This window comes from Anomaloglossus baeobatrachus, chromosome 5, assembly GCF_048569485.1.
Source record: "Anomaloglossus baeobatrachus isolate aAnoBae1 chromosome 5, aAnoBae1.hap1, whole genome shotgun sequence".
Lineage (NCBI taxonomy): Eukaryota > Metazoa > Chordata > Amphibia > Anura > Aromobatidae > Anomaloglossus > Anomaloglossus baeobatrachus.
Window position 1 is genome coordinate 60,756,068 of NC_134357.1, and position 24,547 is coordinate 60,780,614.

The 24,547-nt window shown below is 46.6% G+C and overlaps 1 protein-coding gene across 1 annotated transcript in view; it reads left to right on the forward strand.

The window, feature by feature from the left end:
• Positions 1-24,547, forward strand: part of KNDC1 (kinase non-catalytic C-lobe domain containing 1) — a 218,366-nt gene that overhangs the window by 58,468 nt on the left and 135,351 nt on the right. The window contains exons 8-9 of the mRNA XM_075348552.1: positions 8,493-8,564; positions 18,984-19,051. Of these exons, the coding sequence (XP_075204667.1) occupies positions 8,493-8,564; positions 18,984-19,051 (140 nt within the window). The remainder of the gene's footprint in view (positions 1-8,492; positions 8,565-18,983; positions 19,052-24,547) is intronic.

Here is a 24,547-nt window from a genome sequence, read left to right on the forward strand (position 1 = left end):
GTGACCAAGCCCAGGGCCTGCCCTGACAAACTCTTCCCAAAGCGTGGTTCTGATGACCGCTTCCCCTTTCCACCTGAGGTGGTCAAGGAGTGGGCTCATTCACCAAAGGTAGACCCACCGGTGTCTAGACTCTCAGCCCGGACCGTTGTATCAGTGGCTGATAGCACCTCGCTTAAGGATTCCACAGACCGCCAGGTTGACCTTCTGGCCAAATCTGTATTTGAGGCGGCAGGGGCCTCGTTCGCCCCAACTTTTGCAGCAGTGTGGGCTCTCAAAGCCATCTCTGCTTCTCTGGAGGAGATGCATTCCCTTACTAAGGAATCTATGCCCGAGATGGTTGCCTTAACTTCCCAAGCTTCGGCTTTTTCATCCTATGCCATGTCTGCCATGCTGGAGGCTTCTCACCGCACTGCGGTGGCTTCGGCTAATTCCCTCGTTATCCGCAGGACCTTGTGGCTTCGAGAGTGGAAGGCAGATTCTTCTTCTAAGAAGTACCTTGCGGGGCTCCCTTTTGCTGGGTCCCGGCTGTTCGGTGAACAGCTGGATGAAATTATTAAGGAAGCAACTGGCGAGAAGAGTACTTCCATGCCACAAACTAAAACCAGGAAACCTGTCCAGGGTAGGAATCAGTCGAGGTTTCGTTCCTTTCGTTCCTCCAACTGGTTGTCCTCTAAGCCCTCGGCCTCGTCCGCTAACACTGCCAAGGACCAAAAATCCAGCTGGCGCACAAAAGCGCGTCCACAGAAGACCGCAGGTGCTGCTGCCACTAAGGCAGCCTCCTCTTGACTATCTGTCCGCGCCAGCAACGTCCTTAGTCGGTGGCAGGCTCAACCACTTTGGCGACGTGTGGTTTCAACACGTCTCCGATCAGTGGGTAAGGGATATCATCTCCCACGGCTACAGGATAGAATTCTCTTCCAGCCCGCCAAACAGATTTTTTCTGTCAACTCCCCCCTGCTCCCCCCTTCTCTCAGGCCGTGGCATCCCTGCAGGCCAACGGTGTAATTGTACCGGTTCCCGGCCGGGAACGGTTCAGAGGTTTCTACTCAAATCTCTTCCTAGTCCCCAAAAAGGACGGTTCCTTCCGGCCCATCCTGGATCTCAAGCTTCTCAACAAGCATGTTCAGGTGCGGCATTTTCGCATGGAGTCTCTGCGGTCAGTCATTGCATCAATGACCCAAGGGGATTTCCTGGCATCCATCGACATCAGAGATGCCTATCTGCATGTGCCAATTGCAGTTTCACACCAGCGTTGGCTACGTTTTGCAATCTGAGAGGAACATTTCCAATTCGTGGCTCTCCCCTTCGGGTTAGCCACGGCCCCTCGAGTATTCACCAAGGTCATGGCAGCAGTGGTTGCGGTTCTGCACCTACAGGGGTTGGCAGTGATTCCTTACCTGGACGACCTTCTAGTCAAGGCTTCATCCAGCGCAGACTGTCAGCGGAGTGTCTCGCTCACTCTTGCCACTCTAGCCCAATTCGGGTGGATTGTCAATCTTCCCAAATCCACTCTGACTCCGACCCAGAGTTTCACGTACTTAGGGATGCAGTTCGAGACTCTGCCGGCACTTGTGAAGTTGCCCTCAGTCAAACAGCAGTCCCTCCAACTGGCGGTCCGCGCTCTGCTGAGGCCCCGCCGTTATTCCATCAGGCACCTGATGCAGGTGCTGGGTCAGATGGTGGCGTCAATGGAGGCTGTTCCCTTTGCCCAGTTCCATCTGCGTCCCCTGCAGCTGGACATTCTCCGCTCTTGGGACAAGCGGCCTTCCTCCTTGCACAGGTTAGTGGCTCTGTCGCCACAGACCAGGAGCTCTCTTCAGTGGTGGCTTCGGCCCCTCTCTCTGTCTCAGGGGCGCTCCTTCCTGACCCCGTCCTGGGTGATTCTCACCACGGATGCCAGTCTGTCCGGCTGGGGAGCGGTATATCTCCACCACCGAGCGCAGGGCACTTGGACTCCGTCCGAGTCAGTCCTCTCGATCAATGTGCTGGAAACCAGAGCTGTGCTTCTAGCTCTCCTAGCCTTTCACCACCTGTTGGCGGGCAAGCACATCCGAGTCCAGTCAGACAATGCGACAGCAGTTGCCTACATCAATCACCAAGGCGGGACACGCAGCCGCCTGGCAATGTTGGAGGTACAACGCATCCCCCAATGGGCGGAGGACTCCAAGTCCACCATATCCGCAGTCCACATCCCAGGCGTGGAAAACTGGGAGGCAGATTATCTCAGCCGTCAAACCGTGGACGGCGGCGAGTGGTCCCTGCATCCGGCAGGGTTTCAGCCAATCTGCCGCAAGTGGGGCACTCCGGACATCCCGATAATGGCATCCCGTCACAACAACAAGGTTCCGGTTTACGTGGCTCGCTCCCACGATCCTCAGGCATTCGCCGCGGACGCTCTGGTCCAAGACTGGTCCCAGTTTCGTCTGTCCTACGTGTTTCCCCCTCTAGCGCTCTTGCCCAGAGTTCTGCGCAAGATCAGACTGGAGGGCCGTCGAGTCATCCTCATTGCTCCGGACTGGCCCAGGCGAGCTTGGTACCCAGACCTGCTTCTTCTGTCCGTAGAGGTGCCGTGGCATCTTCCGGACCGTCAAGACCTTCTCTCACAAGGTCCGTTTTTCCGCCAGAATTCTGCGTCTCTGAGATTGACGGCGTGGCTCTTGAGTCCTGGATCTTGACGACTTCTGGTATCCCTCCTGAAGTCATTTCCACTATGACTCGGGCCCGTAAGTCTTCCTCCGCCAAGATCGATCACAGGACTTGGAAAATTTTCCTTTCCTGGTGTCGCTCTTCCGGCCATCCTCCTTGGCCATTTTCCTTGCCGATCCTTCTGTCCTTTCTACAGTCCGGTCTGCAGCTGGGACTGTCCCTTAACTCTCTTAAGGGACAAGTCTCAGCTCTGTCAGTGCTGTTCCAGCGGCGTCTCGCCCGGCTGGCTCAGGTCCGCACCTTCATGCAGGGCGCGTCTCACATCATTCCGCCTTACCGGCGGCCCTTGGATCCCTGGGACCTTAACTTGGTCTTCACGGTTTTGCAGAAACCCCCCTTTGAGCCTCTTAGGGAGGTTTCTTTGTTTCGTCTTTCACAGAAAGTGGTCTTTCTAGTGGCCATAACTTCCCTCAGGAGAGTCTGATTTGGCTGCGCTTTCTTCGGAGTCACCTTTTTTGGTTTTTCATCAAGACAAGGTGGTTCTCCGTCCGACTCCGGACTTTCTTCCTAAAGTGGTCTCTCCTTTCCACCTTAACCAGGACATTACCCTACCTTCCTTTTGTCCGGCTCCTGTTCATCGCTTTGAAAAAGCGTTGCATACTTTGGATCTGGTGCGTGCGCTCCGGATCTATATGTCTCGCACCGCTGTTCTTAGGCGGTGCACCTCTCTTTTTGTGCTAACCACAGGTCGGCGCAAGGGCCTCTCTGCTTCTAAGCCGACCTTAGCCCGTTGGATTAGGTCGACCATTTCGGACGCCTACCAGTGTTCTCAGGTGCCTCCCCCGCCGGGGATCAAGGCACACTCGACCAGAGCTGTCAGTGCCTCTTGGGCTTTCAGGCACCAGGCTGCGGCTCAACAAGTCTGTCAGGCTGCCACTTGGACTAGCCTGCATACCTTTTCAAAGCACTACCAAGTGCATGCTCATGCTTCGGCAGATGCGAGCTTGGGCAGACTCATCCTTCAGGCGGCTGTCGCCCACTTGTGAAGTTAGGTTCTGCCTACTTCTTAGTTGTTCTATTTATTTCCCACCCATGGACTGCTTTGAGACGTCCCAATGTCTGGGTCTCCCATAGGAACGATAAAGAAAAAGAGAATTTTGTTTACTTACCGTAAATTCTTTTTCTTATAGTTTCGTATTGGGAGACCCAGCTCCCTCCCTGTTGCCACTTTCTTGTTCTGCGTGTTATCACCGGCTGTTGTTGACAGAGTCTCCGGTTGTTCCGGTTCTTGCTCTGTTTTTACTTGTGGGTGGCTATTCTCCTTCAGCTTTTGCACTAAACTGGCTAGGACTGGCTACCAGGGGGTGTATAAGCTCAGAGGGAGGAGCTACACTTTTGAGTGTAGTACTTTGTGTGTCCTCCGGAGGCAGAAGCTAAACACCCATGGTCTGGGTCTCCCAATACGGAACTATAAGAAAAAGAATTTACGGTAAGTAAACAAAATTCTCTTTTTTTACATCTAGCCATGTAGCAGAGCACTGTCCCCGCCTGCACCAGGCTCTCTGTAGAGATTGCACATTGAGGTGTCAATCAGGGGAGGGGGCGAGCTAAACTGCCATGTGCGTGACATTCTAGTCCAGCAATGATAATCACTAGGTGATGAAGCCTTTAGTTTTAAGTGAACAGCACCCAGCCTGAAAGTGAGGCATAGTTGATTTTTGTTTTTTAGCCTCTACAATGTGCTGTCCTCATATTACATAGCAAAAACCTGCTGACAGATTCCCTTTAATGGGCAATGGGGAATGATCTATCTGACACTCTCGGCCAATCTCCCAAGAGCTTGGCATGATCGGACATGTGGAAAGTCAACATGCCTGACCCGATTTTCTTCTCAATTGGGAAAGAGTCAAAACTCCTCTATAAATATTGGATAGCTGAACGGTCCTGCTGAAATATTCTAAGGGGTTCCCTAAATGTTCCATTTGGGTATGTCCGTAGATCACTTGGTGTCCCGGCTTCCAGTACTAATCCTGAGGATGAAGCTGTCCGGGGGAGATGATGATGATGCCAGAGAGGTCATTGGAGAGGCACCACATTTCTGCATCCCCCTTTATTTAGTTGAGGCATATGAATTGCAATGTTGGGCAAGCCCTTTAATACATATGTCCCTAGGGCACAGGATGTGGGGATTTTATGTGCTGGACAGCCATGTCCTCAATCACTGTCGCTCTCCTTTATGTCCAATGTCGTCATCCCCAGGAACACAACCCGGGCACAGAACAAGCCCCTCATTACTGGAGTCCTGCAGTAATTCGCTGACAGAGGCCGTTTGTGCCCCTCGCACAATAGACGCTTCTCGCTGGCAGATGATACAGTCATTTTGATGTAATTGCAGCAGCGCGAGTCTGGATCTGGGCTGTGTGGAAACCATTGTGGGCAGTTTGGCAGATCCACTATACGGCATTGTCTTATCAGCGGCCTCCGGATCAGACGTGAAAGCTGCCAGTGACAGCAGCAGATGGAGGGGTTGTGTCTCAATTTGGGGGGGAAAAATGTGTATGATGAATTCCTCCCAGTGGACGGGTCCCAGGTTATTAGATTCTCTATAAATTTGATATTCTCCAGAATACGATACGTGGCTGATGTAAGAAAAAAATAAACGCTCACCCTCTTGGATAGGCATTATTCTTTTTACCATATAAGTTACTAAAAACGCCATTATTTTTGAGGTTTGGTTTTTTTTGTTTTTTTTTTTTTTACAGCGTTCATATAGCAGCAAAATTGATCTGACAGCTTTATTCTCCGGATCAGCACCATTACGGCGATACCAAACTTGTAAAAAAAAAAAAAAAAAAAGTTTTTTTTTTTTTAATTTTAGTGGCTTAAGGCTGTGGCGAGTTGTTTTTATTGTCACTTTTTAATCACCTTCATATTGCAATTTTTTTATTTATTTTTTTTATTTTGCTCTCAGATGTTATACTAATGGGGTACATAATGTTTAACCCATTTACAGACACTGCTACTGTATAAACCTATTTTTAGTTTATTTTTTTTTAAACTTCAGAGAGGGTGTAGTTCAAAATATTCCATTTTTATTTTTTTAGTTTTAAAATTTGTTTTTATTTATTTGTACTGAACTTTTTAGTCCCTTTTAGATATGTACTCATTAATCACATGTACTATATATTGCAGTAATACAGTATTGCAATACATAGCAAAAATCACAGTCCTCCTTTTGAAGCACCAACATGGCAGCAATGAGGGCTTTCTGTAGAGCTCCGGTGACTGTTATGATCTATGGGCTTTTTATTTTTTTTTATAGTATTTAAAACTTTTTTTTATTGTTTTATTTATTTGTACTGCATTTTTCAGTCACCTTAGATATGTACAGTCATGGCCAAAAGTTTTGAGAATGACACCAAAATTATATTTTCACATGATCTGTTGCCCTCTGGTTTTTAATTGTGTTTGTCTGATGTTTACATCACATACAGAAATATAATTGCAATCATATTATAAGACCAAATGGTTATATTGACAGAATGAGTTAATGCAGCAAGTGAATATTTGCAGTGTTGCCCCTTCTTCTTCAGGACCTCTGCAATTCTTCCTGGCATGCTCTCAATCAACTTCTGGAGCAAATCCTGACTGATAGCTGTCCATTCTTGCATAAGCAATGCTTGCATTTTGCCAGAATTTGTTGGTTTTTGTTTGTCCACCCGTCTCTTGATGATTGCCCACAAGTTCTCAATGGGATTAAGATCTGGGGAGTTGCCAGGCCATGGACCCAAAATCTCTGTTTTGTTCCATGAGCCATTTAGTGATCACCTTTGCTTTATGGCAAGGGGCTCCATCATGGTGGAAAAGGCATTGTTGGGCGCCAAACTGCTCTTGGACAGTTGGGAGAAGTTGCTCTTGGAGGACATTCTGGCACCATTCTTTATTCATGGCTGTGTTTTTAGGCAAGACTGTGAGTGGTGCGATTCCCTTGGCTGAGAAGCAACCCCACACATGAATTGTTTCAGGATGCTCAACAGTTGGCATGAGACAAGACTGGTGGTAGCGCTCACCTCTTCTTCTCCTAATAAGCTGTTTTCCAGATGTCCCAAACAATCGAAAAGGGGATTCATCTGAGAAAATGACTTTACCCCAGTCCTCAGCAGTCCACTCCCTGTACCTTTTGCAGAATATCAGTCGGTCCCTGATGTTTTTTCTGGAGAGAAGTGGCTTCTTTGCTGCCCTCCTTGAAACCAGGCCTTGCTCAAGCAGTCTCCGCCTCACAGTGCATGCAGAAGCACTCACAGCAGCCTGCTGCCATTGCTGAGCTAGCTCTGCACTGCTGGTAGTCCGTTCCCGCAGCTGAAACAGTTTTAAGATACAGTCCTGGCGTTTGCTGGTCCTTCTTGGGCGCCCTGGAGCCTTTTTGGCAACAATGGAAGCTCTCTCCTTGAAGTTCTTGATGATGTGATAGATTGTTGACTGAGGTGCAATCTTTGTAGCTGCGATACTCTTCCCTGTTAGGCCATTTTTGTGCAGAGCAATGATGGCTGCACGTGTTTCTTTAGAGATAACCATGGTTAACTGAAGAGAAACAATGATACCAAGCACCAGCCTCCTTTTAAAGTGTCCAGTGGTGTTATTCTTACTTAATCATGACTGATTGATCGCCAGCCCTATCCTCATCAACACCCACACCTGTGTTAATGGAACAATCACTAAAACAATGTTAGCTGCTCCTTTTAAGGCTGGAATGCAATGATGTTGAAATGTGTTTTGGGGGTTAAAGTTCATTTTCTTAGCCAATATTGACTTTGCAAGTAATTGATGTTAAGCTGATCACTCTTTATGACATTCTGGAGTATATGCAAATTGCCATTAGAAAAACTTAAGCAGTAGACTTTGTAAAAATTAATATTTGTAGCATTCTCAAAACATTTGGCCATGACTGTACTCATTAATCACGTGTACTATATACTGCAGAAATACAGTATTTGAATAGATGTCAAAAACCACAGTCCTTTGAAATCACCAACACGGCTGTAATAAAGGCCTTCTGTAGGCCTCCGGTGACTGATAATCTATGGGCACCTTGTGACCACGTCACCAACCAAACTGGCGCAACTGAAATGCTATGGTCCGTGATTGACGATTGCATTGAAGAGGTTACAAAGCCGCAATCAGAGCAAGCTGTCAGAGGCAGATGCTGGCTGTATAACACAGGCGGCACCTGCCGTGTATTTAGAGGGCTTCACTCTTGAGCTCTCTCCATACTCCCATACTCCTGCACTTGCTCCATGGCATAATAGTTTGTCATGTAGTGGAAGGTGGTTTAAAGGTTTTTTTGGTTTGATAAATAAAACTCCTTCCCAAAAAAGTCTGCTTTACTCCTCCACCCCAGGTCCAGCATGGAGTCTCCCATTGTCTGTCATTGCCTGAGCGCTTAGCTCACTTATTGCGTTCAGTGCTGTCGACCTGACGTCAGCACTGCAGATAATGGACGCTGGTGCAGTGGTGGAGACTCAGCACTAGACCCGGGGAGGGTGAGTGAAGCACTGTTTTTTACAGATGCCACCTTCTGTAATGTAGGAGCAGTGGGTAATGGTAACATGGTGGTAATATAATAGAAGGAAGCAGGGGAAGACACGGATCCACCACATGGTTTAGGATTCTGAGAAATAATAGGTGACTGGTGTCAGTAATCGGTGTCCTCCGTGGTTATGGAAGCATTGCAGCCATTGTGTATATATGTGCATGTGATCCTCTCCAGAGGAGTCTGGCCGGTCAGTCCTGTCCTGGTTCCTCGGGCTCCCGATGTGTCGCTGACGTTGTTTGCTCCTGTCTTGCAGCCATCTTATGTCTGGAGTCGGTCTTCATCGATCACAGCGGAGAAGTTCTCTTTGTTACTCATCAGAAGGAAGGTAAAGAGGCTGATGACAGCGAGCGATGATTGTCACATGAAAGTGCGGAGAAGTAGCCTCATTATGGCAGGCTCGCCCCGGCCGGTCTTGTTGTTTTTTTTGTTGTCTATTGTAGAAGTGTTTGTGTGATAATTAGGAATTATAATGACTATTACCCAGAGAATGCGGCTCATCAGAGAATACAGAATACCATAACACCAGGCCGAGGACTGACCCGGCCATGGCTGTGCGTAGCTTTACAGTCGGGCACACTTCTGTACTGTGGGATATTTAGCACATCGACCCATTTTATGTCTGTGAAACATTCTTTAAAAAAAGCCATCACTGGATTTCACATAAGCTGTGTGCATGAAAAGATCTCTAAACCTGATGGACTGGTGTACTTACTCTGCAAAGCGTTTTCGGAAAGGCTGTGTAATCTTTCATGAAAGTGTAATCTCAGTCTCTACCCACTGGCCTGCTCGACAGCTCCTCAGTGTCCCTCTCTCCTCAGGACTTCTGTGCACCTAATTATTACCTTTTCCGTGTCCCCCCCTCCCTGCAGCTGCTGAATTCTGCGCACCTAACCTGTTTGATAGATCCTCAGTGTCTCTACCTGCAGCTTGAATGTCAGCACGATCAGCCTGGTGTACAGCTCCTCAGTGTCCCTCCTCCCTGCAGCTGCTGCATATCCACACAGTAATCATAAACAAGGAGAACAGACGAGTTTTTAAAGTGCAAAAAGTACATATTTATTAAGGGTGAAGGTGACAAGACTTGTGAGCATTAGTAAAATATATAAGAACCTGGACCACACCAGGGTTTGCATCCATGTAAGGACTATATCGCAGTCATAAAAACAGTCAAGTGCGTATGTACACATAGATATTCTGTGTGAATGATGACATTAACTCATATGGGGCAGTAATATGGTATGTCAGCCACATATGAGACTTTAAATATCCTAGAGGTCACATATAAGGACAGTGTATACCATTACAGCAGTAATATGACAAAAAGATGTGACCACATGGCACACAGGCCGGCAATAACACTTGAATCCGTTAAATCACACCCTTGGTAACAAATAACACTCTCTCATGTGTGGCCAAAACTTGTATATCACATGTAAGGCCTAATTTGCCTGAAAAACCACACATGATAGTAGTGTGTACCAATAAGGCATATTATGTCAATTATTACAACACATTATGAAGATAATCGTAACCATATGGTACACATGCCGGTAGTACAGTGTGTAAAAGGTTAATATACCAAGGGAGGTCCGGAGAATATCCTACATGTGGGGTCACTCCTGGGAACCAGGATATATGCCCATAATTTGCCGGCAAAGATCCAAATGGTATACACCATATGAGACTTACATAGCGTACATAACACAAAAGGTTAGCAATGCAACATCACAGCATATTAAGACAGTGGCTGCGGACAAGTAGTACACACACCAACAGTAATAATACTAAACAGGGTTAATAACCGAGGAGGTTCTGAGGGCTTTCCCTCACATGATGTGATTCCTATAGAACAGGAGTCATACCGCAGACTGCTGGATAAAGTCCGATGTATAGACTGCGGATGTGCACTGGTGGTCCAGGGTCGTGGTCCCCAAGTTGCCCGACGTACGTTTCGATAGAAGTAATCTTATTCTTCTTCAGGGGTAAGGGGTGCCATGGTGTGCAGTCCAAACTTGCCGGTTTTTAAATGGAGGCGCCGATTTGCCGTACCCGGAAATCACGCAGCGGCGCATGCGCAGATCCATCCAGCAGATCTCGCGTGAAGAGACGCCGTCAAACCAAACTGCGCACGCACGTCAGCGGGGACGCGTCACCATAGCTCCCGCGCGTGCGCGAGGTACCAGACAGCGGCAACAGCACGGAGATGAGCAGAGGACCTGGGCATGCGCACATGAATGCCGGGGACGGACAAATCAAATGCAATGATGGTAAACATTTACTTTGCAATTAAGGGGGCACCATACAAAAGGTTATTCCAAAATGTCCATGTGCTTAAATGAAAATTTTGCCTATAAATAAAGGGAAAACCAAATACAAAAACCAGCATTAGAAAAGTACTTTTCTAATGCTGGTTTTTGTATTTGGTTTTCCCTTTATTTATAGGCAAAATTTTCATTTAAGCACATGGACATTTTGGAATAACCTTTTGTATGGTGCCCCCTTAATTGCAAAGTAAATGTTTACCATCATTGCATTTGATTTGTCCGTCCCCGGCATTCATGTGCGCATGCCCAGGTCCTCTGCTCATCTCCGTGCTGTTGCCGCTGTCTGGTACCTCGCGCACGCGCGGGAGCTATGGTGACGCATCCCCGCTCCCGTGCGTGCGCAGTTTGGTTTGACGGCGTCTCTTCACGCGAGATCTGCTGGATGGATCTGCGCATGCGCCGCTGCGTGATTTCCGGGTACGGCAAATCGGCGCCTCCATTTAAAAACCGGCAAGTTTGGACTGCACACCATGGCACCCCTTACCCCTGAAGAAGAATAAGATTACTTCTATCGAAACGTACGTCGGGCAACTTGGGGACCACGACCCTGGACCACCAGTGCACATCCGCAGTCTATACATCGGACTTTATCCAGCAGTCTGCGGTATGACTCCTGTTCTATAGGAATCACATCATGTGAGGGAAAGCCCTCAGAACCTCCTCGGTTATTAACCCTGTTTAGTATTATTACTGTTGGTGTGTGTACTACTTGTCCGCAGCCACTGTCTTAATATGCTGTGATGTTGCATTGCTAACCTTTTGTGTTATGTACGCTATGTAAGTCTCATATGGTGTATACCATTTGGATCTTTGCCGGCAAATTATGGGCATATATCCTGGTTCCCAGGAGTGACCCCACATGTAGGATATTCTCCGGACCTCCCTTGGTATATTAACCTTTTACACACTGTACTACCGGCATGTATACCATATGGTTACGATTATCTTCATAATGTGTTGTAATAATTGACATAATATGCCTTATTGGTACACACTACTATCATGTGTGGTTTTTCAGGCAAATTAGGCCTTACATGTGATATACAAGTTTTGGCCACACATGAGAGAGTGTTATTTGTTACCAAGGGTGTGATTTAACGGATTCAAGTGTTATTGCCGGCCTGTGTGCCATGTGGTCACATCTTTTTGTCATATTACTGCTGTAATGGTATACACTGTCCTTATATGTGACCTCTAGGATATTTAAAGTCTCATATGTGGCTGACATACCATATTACTGCCCCATATGAGTTAATGTCATCATTCACACAGAATATCTATGTGTACATACGCACTTGACTGTTTTTATGACTGCGATATAGTCCTTACATGGATGCAAACCCTGGTGTGGTCCAGGTTCTTATATATTTTACTAATGCTCACAAGTCTTGTCACCTTCACCCTTAATAAATATGTACTTTTTGCACTTTAAAAACTCGTCTGTTCTCCTTGTTTATGCTTAATTATGAGTTTGTGCTACCCGTGTGGCCCTCAGACACTTAGGACCCCCGGGAATATCTTGAGTATGGTTTTCTGGTCTTCTGTTTTTATATCCACACAGTAAGCCTGGTTTACAGCTCCTCAATGTCCCTCCTCCCTGCAGCTGCTGCGTATCCACACAGGAAGCCTGGTTTACAGCTCCTCAGTGTCCCTCCTCCCGGCAGCTACTGCGTATCCACACAGTAAGCCTGGTTTACAGCTCCTCAGTGTCCCTCCTCCCTGCAGCTGCTGCGTATCCACACAGTAAGCCTGGTTTACAGCTCCTCAGTGTCCCTCCTCCCTGTAGCTGCTGCGTATCCACACAGTAAGCCTGGTTTACAGCTCCTCAGTGTCCCTCCTCCCTGCAGCTGCTGCGTATCCACACAGTAAGCCTGGTTTACAGCTCCTCAGTGTCCCTCCTCCCTGCAGCTGCTGCGTATCCACACAGTAAGCCTGGTTTACAGCTCCTCAGTGTCTCTCCTCCCGGCAGCTGCTGCGTATCCACACAGTAAGCCTGGTTTACAGCTCCTCAGTGTCCCTCCTCCCTGCAGCTGCTGCATATCCACACAGTAAGCCTGGTTTACAGCTCCTCAATGTCCCTCCTCCCTGCAGCTGCTGCGTATCCACACAGGAAGCCTGGTTTACAGCTCCTCAGTGACCCTCCTCCCGGCAGCTACTGCGTATCCACACAGTAAGCCTGGTTTACAGCTCCTCAGTGTCCCTCCTCCCTGCAGCTGCTGCGTATCCACACAGTAAGCCTGGTTTACAGCTCCTCAGTGTCCCTCCTCCCTGCAGCTGCTGCGTATCCACACAGTAAGCCTGGTTTACAGCTCCTCAGTGTCCCTCCTCCCTGCAGCTGCTGCGTATCCACACAGTAAGCCTGGTTTACAGCTCCTCAGTGTCCCTCCTCCCTGTAGCTGCTGCGTATCCACACAGTAAGCCTGGTTTACAGCTCCTCAGTGTCCCTCCTCCCTGCAGCTGCTGCGTATCCACACAGTAAGCCTGGTTTACAGCTCCTCAGTGTCCCTCCTCCCGGCAGCTGCTGCGCATCCACACAGTAAGCCTGGTTTACAGCTCCTCAGTGTCTCTCCTCCCGGCAGCTGCTGCGTATCCACACAGTAAGCCTGGTTTACAGCTCCTCAGTGTCCCTCCTCCCTGCAGCTGCTTAATTTCTGTGCATCTAACCTGGTTTACCGCTCCCCAGTATCCCTACACCCCAGAATTTCTGCGCACCCAACCTAATTAACAGCTCCTCAGTGTCCCTCCTCCCTGCAGCTGCTGAATTTCGGCGCACTTAACCTGTTTGAGAGCGCCTCAGTTTCTCTTCCTGCAGCTGAATGTCAGCACGATCAGCCTGGTTTACAGCTCCTCAGTGTCCCTCCTCCCTGCAGCTGCTGCGTATCCACACAGTAAGCCTGGTTTACAGCTCCTCAGTGTCCCTCCTCCCAGCAGCTACTGCGTATCCACACAGTAAGCCTGGTTTACAGCTCCTCAGTGTCCCTCCTCCCCGCAGCTGCTGCGTATCCACACAGTAAGCCTGGTTTACAGCTCCTCAGTGTCCCTCCTCCCCGCAGCTGCTGCGTATCCACACAGTAAGCCTGGTTTACAGCTCCTCAGTGTCCCTCCTCCCCGCAGCTGCTGCGTATCCACACAGTAAGCCTGGTTTACAGCTCCTCAGTGTCCCTCCTCCCTGCAGCTACTGCGTATCCACACAGTAAGCCTGGTTTACAGCTCCTCAGTGTCCCTCCTCCCTGCAGCTGCTGCGTATCCACACAGTAAGCCTGGTTTACAGCTCCTCAGTGTCCCTCCTCCCCGCAGCTGCTGCGTATCCACACAGTAAGCCTGGTTTACAGCTCCTCAGTGTCCCTCCTCCCCACAGCTGCTGCGTATCCACACAGTAAGCCTGGTTTACAGCTCCTCAGTGTCCCTCCTCCCTGCAGCTGCTGCGTATCCACACAGTAAGCCTGGTTTACAGCTCCTCAGTGTCCCTCCTCCCCGCAGCTGCAGGGATCTCACATTTCTCAGTCAGGTTGGGTGAGTGGAGACTGAATACACTTGGACTTATGAGCGCTCTCACTTTTTTTCTGTACTAATTTTAATATTGTAATTATACGGCCACTCTGGTGTAGATTTTGAAAGTGAGTACATCAGCCTCATCCGGTCTAAGAGGTTCAGTTATTATTTTAATCAGCTTGTTTTGGGAATTCTCACTATAGATTGAGTTTAAAGTAAGTTTTCACTTGTTTTAGCACCATATTTTTCGGTCTGACAATCCTATTAGCTGCAAAGCATAAAACCCCGCATAATCGGCAGAGTTGACTGTATGCTCCTATCTCAAACATCCATGGTACATCCTCAGAATTTGCCATAATTGACTGTGGTGCTCTGTACTAAGGAGATGGCGGGTGGAGTGTGACTTACACACAGCCGGGCTCCTGCCGAAACTGCTGGCATCAGAGAACTCTGATCCCGGCAGGAAGGACTTCCAGTGTCAGCCCCTTGGGATACAAGGGCGCACAATTCTGCCGTCTGTATCCGTATACGAGGCGCTGCTGGGGGATGGGGCTCATTGGGTGCCAGTCACTTCTACAAGGCATCATCACCCATCAGTGTTACACCAAGTATTCCAAAGCGTTGTGCCAGCGATGAGCGGACAGCGGCTGCAGACAAAGGAAAACTGGAATAAAGGATTAAGAAAAAGGTCACCCACCCTCCCCCAAGCAACTTTTTTTTTTTTTTTTTAAATTTTGTTCTTATATTTTAAAGAAAAAAAAATAGTTGGTTAAAAATACAAGAACTGCACTTTTTATCTTTTACCACTTTGCCTCCATAGAAAAGGAATAAAAGTTGTGTGTGTGCCAGAGTACTAATTGCCATAATAAAAACTCCAATTAGCCGCTCAAACAAGAAACCCCATAGAACGCCATCCACAAAGAGAAACCACTCCCTTTTATGTCAAAATGCGAGGACCAAACCCAAAATGTATTTATTTTTTGTTTCATTAAAGTAGTAAAGCATAAAAAACCCCTATATTTATCTGCTGCAATCCTGGAGAACTGCACCATAATAAGATCCTAAACAAAAAGCAATGGAGAAATATTATTTTTCTTCTCCCTTCGGCCTGCCCAAGCAATTCTTTTGCCTTTGTTTGTATTCATTCAAAACATGCTATGATATACATATTAAAAAATAAATAAATAAAAATTTATTTAGATAGATATAGATGTGTGTGTGTGTGTGTGTGTGTGTGTGTGTATGCATGTATGTATATGTGTGCGTATGTATATATGTATATTATATAATGTGTATGTATATATGTATGTGTGTGTGTATGCATGTATGTATATGTGTGCGTATGTATATATGTATATTATATAATGTGTATGTATATATGTATGTGTGTGTGTATGTATGTATGTATGTGTGTGTATGTGTATATATATATATATATATATACACACACACATTATATATTATATACACACATATACATATATATGTATATACATTATATATACATATATAATGTATATACATATATATGTGTGTGTGTATAATATATAATGTGTGTGTGTGTGTGTGTGTGTGTATATATATGTATGTATGTATGTATGTGTATTATATTATATTATATTATATTATATTATGAGAAAGCCGCGGAGACACCATCACGTGTTTCTCAACGCTGGCAGGAAACTAGCCAGGTCTTTCACCGGGAAGGAACAACAATGCTTGCTTAAGTAGTCTTTTACTAGGCATTGCTCCCACTAGCCAGATTCCTACTCCACACTGATGAGGAGCAAATACCCCGAAACGGCTGTCTGTGGATGGATACCATGTTTGGTATAGGTGGTCTCCTTGACTGGAGACTGCCCTTCCCGTGGTTGTTCCTTCCCGGTGAAAGACCTGGCTAGTTTCCTGCCAGCGTTGAGAAACATGTGATGGTGTCTCCGCGGCTTTCTCATTTGCATACTTCCTAGAGGGCTTTGCTCTAGAATCACTGCGTTGAGAAACACGTGATGGTGTCTCCGCAGTGGATATGTTGATCTCCCTAAGGTCAACAATGCTTGCTTATATGTATGTGTATGTATATATATATATATATATATATATATATATATATATATATATATATATATATGTATATATATATATATATATATATATATATATATATATATATATATATATATATATATATTATACTAGAAGGTGGCCCGATTCTACGCATCGGGTATTCTAGAATTTACGTATTGTGTAGTTCATGTATGATTTTTGTTTATAATATAGATGTTGTTGTGTGTAGTTACCAAGTGTTTGTGTAGGGCACTGTACATGTTCTGGGTGTGGCGGGGGGTGAGAGCGGTGTTGTATGTGTTGCGTTGTTTGTGGAGCGCTGTGTGTCTGTAGTGTTGTGTGTGTGGTGTGTTTTGGGGGGAGGTATGTTTTGTGGAGCGCTGTGTGTTGTGCGGTATGTGCGTATATTTATGTATGCTGCGGTGTTTGTGTGTTGGGTGTTGTGTGTGTGCAGCGTTATCTGTGTGTGTGGGTGTCTGTGTAGGGCGGTGTTTGTGGTTCCCAGTGTGTGTGTGTGTGTGTGTGTGTGTGTGTGTGTGTGTGTGTGTGTGTGTTGGGGGAGGTGTGCACCCCCCATCGTGCTCCATCCCCCATGCTGCGCACCCCCCCTCGTGCTCCATCCCCCATGCTGCGCACTCCCCATCGTGCTCCATCCGCCATGCTGCACCAGCATCAGCCTCTCTGCCCGCAGCATCAGCCTCTCTGCCCGCAGCATCAGCCTCTCTGCCCGCAGCATCAGCCTTTTCTGTCCCTAGAATCAGCCTCTCTCCTCCCAGCCTACCCCAGCCTCAGCCTCAGCCTCCCCCAGCATCAGCCTCTCTTCTCTCAGCCTCCCCCTCCCAGCCTTCCCCAGGATCAGCCTCTCTCCTCCCAGCCTCCTCCAGCACGCCGTGCTCCTCTGCCGACACAGATCCGATCGCGCACACACACACACACACACACTCGATCGCATACACTCACACACACCCGATCGCATACACTCACACACACCCGATCGCATACACTCACACACACCCGATCGCATACACTCACGCACACATTGACGATATTGCACATACGCGCTCACACTCACAACATCCGGAGATACCACATGCTTCTGGCCATGTGATCCTCCGGCAGGTTCTGGAAGTTCACTCCACAGTATCGCCGCCGAGAAGCAAGCGATATCCCAGGATGTTGTGAGTGTGTGGATGCGATGTGATGTGTGTGTGTGTGTGAGGTGTGTGTGAGAGTGAGTGTGATCTGATATGTGTGTGTGTGTGTATGTTCCGCCGCTGCAGGACCTTGATGCGCTGGTAACTATGCTACTACCATGGTTACCAGCGTATCTCGTCCCCCGCTCGCACGGGAGCCCACACCAGCATACGGCGGAAACCCCAGCAATGCGAGGGTATGTGTCGGCTGGGTTGGCGGCGTACGCTGATGTGGGCTCCTGGGGGTACAGTACTCACTTGGGAGTCGTGGCTCCGTGTCGGTCAGTTCGGGGAATGCGTGCGGGGGGCGGGGCCAGAGCGAACATGCATTGCGGGGCGTGGGCGAGTTGCCTGGGCGAGCGGCCAATCCGTGCGGGGGGGCGGGGCCATGGCGAGCCCAGCGGCCAATCAGCTTTGTGTCACCGTAAGGACACAATTTTGGAGACAGACACAGACAGACAGACAGAGGCAAATATATATATATATATATATATATATATATATATATATATATATATATATATATATATATATATATATATATATATATATATATATATATATATATATATATATATATATATATATATATATATATATACATACATACATACATACATACATACATACATACATACATACATACATACATACATACATACATACATACACACACACACACACACACACACACACACACACACACACACACACACACACACACACACACACACACACACACACACACGTATATGTGTGTGTATATATATATATTATATATTAATATATACATATATATTTGTGTATATATATGTGTGTGTGTGTAGCTTGTTATCCGAAAAAAAAAAAAGTAGCTGTGCCCTTAGAGGTTTAAAATATTAAGAATTCCCATTTTAGTCATTACATTTGTGGTGGCTCCATGTTTTCCCTCCAATTTTTTTTTTTTTTTTTTTTTTCTCCAAAGCTTTTGACTATTTTGTTTTCTTTTATTTTTCTTTGTGTATTTCATTGTTTGTTTGTTTTTATTACTTATAAATCCTTAATAATGCCTTTTTTGTGTATTTCATTTTTTTCTTTTTCTTTAATTATAGAGCCTTCATATTTTTTTTTAAATGTTTTATTATATAGTCTGTATATTTCATAGTTTTTGGAGGGTTTTCTTCTTTGTTTATTATAGAACCTTATAATGCATTTTGTGTATTTCATTTTGTTTTCCTTCTATTATAGAGCCTTATGATGTGTTTTGTGTATTTTGTTTTTTTCCTTGTTTTCTTTATTTATAGAGCCTTAAGATGCGATTTTGTGTATTTCAGTTTTTTCTTTTTTATTATAGAGCATTATAATGCATTTTGTGTATTTCTTTTCCTAGTTATTATAGAGCCTTATGATTAGTTGTTTCAATTATTTTTATTATTACTATTATTATTATTATTTAGCCTTATGATGCATTTTGTGTATTTAATTTTTTTTTTTATTATAGAGCTTTATGATGTGTTTAGTGTATTTAATTTATTTTTTTTTCTTTTATGATATAGCCTTATGATGCCGTTTGTGTATTTTCTTTTCCTTTTTATTATACAGCCTTTATAATTTTTTTTTTTTTCATTATTATTATTATTATTCCTTATGACGCGTTTTGTGTATTTTATTTCTTTTTTTCTTGTATTACAGAGCCTTATGATGCTTTTTGTGTACCTCCTGAGTATGACCCTGATGGAGATGGATCCGGGACGGAGAAGGTACAATACAACCTTTCGTATGTAATGTGATCCTTTTTGAGCCCCGCGAGTCAGCCTTACTGCTGCTGTAGCGGGAGGATCTCACTGCTCCTCTCAAAGAACTAAACAAGCGCAGATTCTGTTCCCTCAGCCGTAGTGATCGGACATCTGGCGCACACATGAGCTCTAAATATAGTGTTCATGGAGATCTTAGAGCCGAGGTTTCCAGTGTTGCCGCCGTGGTCAGGGTTAAACTCACTGTGCCCCTCCTAGGGCGCTGCCATCATCCCACTACATTCCCACCGGGGCCGTGCGCTGCCAGAATCCAGATGTGCAGCATGGTCCAGACCTCGCCTTCCTTCTTTCTATCCAAACCTTAGAAAACAAAGTCAAGTGTATAACAAGATTTTCTTTTTTTTCACACTTATAAGCGAGTGATGGGATTCTTTCCATATAGCATTGAATACAGGATCAAACAAGCCACGTTATTGACTGCGTTCACACTCTGCGCTACGTACCATCTACAGCAGCGCCGCTACACCCACCCGCAGGGGCCAAGAAGTGCACAAGTTTGCAGATGTAGTTGTCTTGCTGTACATATATATCACTACTATGATATATACAGTACAGACCAAAAGTTTGGACACACCTTCTCGTTCAAAGAGTTTCTTTATTTTCATTACTCTGAAAATTGTAGATTCACATTGAAGGCATCAAAACTATGAACATGTGGAATGAAATACTTAATATAAAAGTGTGAAACAACTGAAAATATGTCTTATAATCTAGGTTCTTCAAAGTAGCCACCTTTTTCTTTGATTACTACTTTGCACACTCTTAGCATTCTCTTGATGAGCTTCAAGACGTAGTCACCGGAAATGGTTTTCCAACAGTCTTGAAGGAGTTCCCAGAGATGCTTAGCACTTGTTGGCCTTTTTGCCTTCACTCTGCAGTCCAGCTCACCCCCCAAACAATCTCGATTGGGTTCAGGTCTGGTGACTGTGGAGGCCAGGTCATCTGGCGTAGCACCCCATCACTCTCCTCCTTAGTCAAATAGCCCTTACACAGCCTGGATGTGTGTTTTGGGGTCATTGTCCTGTTGAAACATACAGTTAGGTCCAGAAATATTTGGACAGTGACACAAGTTTTATTTTAGCTGTTTACAAAAACATGTTCAGAAATACAATTCTATATATAATATGGGCTGAAAGTGCACACTCCCAGCTGCAATATGAGAGTTTTCACATCCAAATCGGAGAAAGGGTTTAGGAATCATAGCTCTGTAATGCATAGCCTACTCTTTTTGAAGGGACCAAAAGTAATTGGACAAGGGACTCTAACGGCTGCAATTAACTCTGAAGGCGTCTCCCTCGTTAACCTGTAATCAATGAAGTAGTTAAAAGGTCTGGGGTTGATTACAGGTGTGTGGTTTTGCATTTTTAAGCTGTTACTGTGACCAGACAACATGCGGTCTAAGGAACTCTCAATTGAGGTGAAGCAGAACATCCTGAGGCTGAAAAAAAAAGAAAAAATCCATCAGAGAGATAGCAGACATGCTTGGAGTAGCAAAATCAACAGTCGGGTACATTCTGAGAAAAAAGGAATTGACTGGTGAGCTTAGGAACTCAAAAAGGCCTGGGCGTCCACGGATGACAACAGTGGTGGATGATCGCCGCATACTTTCTATGGTGAAGAAGAACCCGTTCACAACATCAATTGAAGTCCAGAACACTCTCAGTGAAGTAGGTGTATCTGTCTCTAAGTCAACAGTAAAGAGAAGACTCCATGAAAGTAAATACAAAGGGTTCACATCTAGATGCAAACCATTCATCAATTCCAAAAATAGACAGGCCAGAGTTAAATTTGCTGAAAAACACCTCATGAAGCCAGCTCAGTTCTGGAAAAGTATTCTATGGACAGATGAGACAAAGATCAACCTGTACCAGAATGATGGGAAGAAAAAAGTTTGGAGAAGAAAGGGAACGGCACATGATCCAAGGCACACCACATCCTCTGTAAAACATGGTGGAGGCAACGTGATGGCATGGGCATGCATGGCTTTCAATGGCACTGGGTCACTTGTGTTTATTGATGACATAACAGCAGACAAGAGTAGCCGGATGAATTCTGAAGTGTACCGGGATATACTTTCAGCCCAGATTCAGCCAAATGCCGCAAAGTTGATCGGACGGCGCTTCATAGTACAGATGGACAATGACCCCAAGCATACAGCCAAAGCTACCCAGGAGTTCATGAGTGCAAAAAAGTGGAACATTCTGCAATGGCCAAGTCAATCACCAGATCTTAACCCAATTGAGCATGCATTTCACTTGCTCAAATCCAGACTTAAGACGGAAAGACCCACAAACAAGCAAGACCTGAAGGCTGCGGCTGTAAAGGCCTGGCAAAGCATTAAGAAGGAGGAAACCCAGCGTTTGGTGATGTCCATGGGTTCCAGACTTAAGGCAGTGATTGCCTCCAAAGGATTCGCAACAAAATATTGAAAATAAAAATATTTTGTTTGGGTTTGGTTTATTTGTCCAATTACTTTTGACCTCCTAAAATGTGGAGTGTTTGTAAAGAAATGTGTACAATTCCTACAATTTCTATCAGATATTTTTGTTCAAACCTTCAAATTAAACGTTACAATCTGCACTTGAATTCTGTTGTAGAGGTTTCATTTCAAATCCAATGTGGTGGCATGCAGAGCCCAACTCGAGAAAATTGTGTCACTGTCCAAATATTTCTGGACCTAACTGTAAATGATGGTCCAACCAAATGCAAACCGGATGGAATACCATGCCGCTACAAGATGCTGTGGTAGCCATGCTGGTTCAGTATGCCTTCAATTTTGAATAAATGCCCAACAGTGTCACCAGCAAAGCACCCCCACACCATCAAACCTCCTCCTCCATGCTTCATGGTGCGAACCAGGCATGTAGAGTCCATCCGTTCTCCTTTTCTGCGTCGCAAAAAGACACGGTGGTTGGATCCAAAGATCTCAAATTTGGACTCATCAGACCAAAGCACAGATTTCCACTGGTCTAATGTCCATTCCTTGTGTTCCTTCGCCCAAACACGTCTCTTCTGCTTGTTGCCTGTCCTTAGCAGTGGTTTCCTAGCAGCTATTTTACCATGAAGGCCTGGTGCACAAAGTCTCCTCTTAACAGTTGTTCTAGAGATGTGTCTGCTGCTAGAACTCTGTGTGGCATTGACCTGGTCTCTAATCTGAGCTGCTGTTAACCTGCGATTTCTGAGGCTGGTGACTCGGATAAACTTATCCTCCACAGCAGAGGTGACTCTTTATTTTCCTTTCCTGGGGCAGTCCTCATGTAAGCCAGGTTCTTTGTAGCGTTTGATGGTTTTTGCCACTGTACTTGAGGTCACATTCAAAGTTTTCCCAATTTTTCGGACTGACTGACCTTCATTTCTTAAAGTAATGATGGCCACACGTTTTCTTTGTCGCTCCTTATTGGGAGACCCAGACAATTGGGTGTATAGCTATGCCTCCGGAGGCCACACAAAGTATTACACTAAAAGTGTAAAGCCCCTCCCCTTCAGCCTATACACCCCCCGTGCTGCCACGGGCTCATCAGTTTTTATGCTTTGTGCGAAGGAGGCAGACATGCACGCATAGCTCCACAGCTTAGTCAGCAGCAGCTGCTGACTATGTCGGATGGAAGAAAAGAGGGCCCATAACAGGGCCCCCAGCATGCTCCCTTCTCACCCCACTCTTGTCGGCGGTGTTGTTAAGGTTGAGGTATCCATTGCGGGTACGGAGGCTGGAGCCCACATGCTGTTTTCCTTCCCCATCCCCCTTAGGGCTCTGGGTGAAGTGGGATCCTATCGGTCTCCAGGCACATGAGACCGTGCTCCATCCACAGCTCCTGAGGACTCTGCTGGATAGGAGCCGAGTATCGTTCAGGGACATGGCCCTGCTACTTTGAGGTACTCTGTGTCCCCGTGGGGACCGCGCACAGCAACACTCCAGCATTGCTGGGTGTGCTAGTGCACCGGGGACCGCAGCGCTGACTGCGTTTGTGCCATTACACACTTCAGCGTCGCTGAGTGTGTTCGTGTAGGGGGACTGCCGCTCTGACCGCCGCTGCCATGGTTATCACTGCGGCGCGGCTGGGACTGTTAGTGCGCCGGGGACTTCCGCGCCGACCGCGCTTATACGGCGGCCGCGCTTATAACTCGAGTCCCCGGCTTTTGCGGCCTAGTCTCTTTTTCTTCCCGCCCCCAGCCCTGCCAGTCAGGGGAAGGGCGGGACGCTGTACAGCACGGCAGCACTGAGGGCTGGAGCATGCTTTGCATACTCCACCCCCCTCACTCTGCACAGTGGGGCACCAGTTCCCGCACTTTTCTGGGTCACGCCCACGGCTCCCTCCTCTCCTCAGGACGCCGGCAGCCATTCCTCTCAGCTCTGCCAACGCTGGAGAGGACAGACAAGCTCAGTGAGACCCAGGCAGGAATTCTGGTGCCCACACAACCGCTTTGCGCAGGCGGTAAGCAGCACCTGTGGTGCTGGCCCCACTAGTGCAGAAGTGTACTTATAGATTATAGGATTATAGACTATACTTTACACTGTATGGTGCACTGTTGATTTTTGGCTATATACCCTCCTGTATTGCTCAGAGGAGACAACAGCATGTCGTCCACAAATAGCAAGGGTGCCAAAGCACAGACTTACTATGCTGCCTGTGCAGCATGTACGGCTATACTGCCGGCAGGTTCCACTGACCCTCATTGTGTGCAATGCTCGGCCCCTGTGGCACTTTCTCAGCCGGAGCTGCTAAGGGTGGCCCAGGGAGAACCACCTGTTAACACTGTCCAGGTGACAGGGACGGAGTTTGCAGTTTTTACTGAAAAACTTTCTGAGACTATGGCTTAAATATTAGAAGCCTTGCAGTCCAGGCCGGCATCTCAAGCCATGGGCACTGTGCAATCATTGCACCCTGGTCCCCCTCAGTTGGAACAGCAATGTCCTCCCGGGGTGTCTCATGGATTCCAGGGTGAGGTCTCTGACACGGACCGCAGCCCCAGACCGACTAAGCGAGCTCGCTATGAAATCCCCTCTACATCATCACAATGTTCAGGGTCTCAGCGAGAGGACTCTCTGTATGATGAAGCGGAGGTAGCTGATCAGGATTCTGATCCTGAAGCCGCTCTCAACCTTGATACTCCTGATGGGGACGCCATAGTGAATGATCTTATTGCGTCCATCAATGAAATGTTGGATATTTCTCGCTCGGCTCCTCCAGTGGAGGAGTCCGCTTCTCAGCAGGAGAAATTCCGTTTCAGGTTTCCCAAGCGTACAAAGAGTATGTTTCTGGACCACTCTGACTTCAGAGAGGCAGTCCAGAAACACCGATCTTGTCCAGATAAGCGTTTTTCCAAGCGCCTTAAGGATACACGTTACCCTTTCCCCCCTGACGTGGTCAAGGGCTGGACTCAGTGTCCCAAGGTGGATCCTCCAATCTCCAGACTGGCGGCTAGATCCATAGTTGCAGTGGA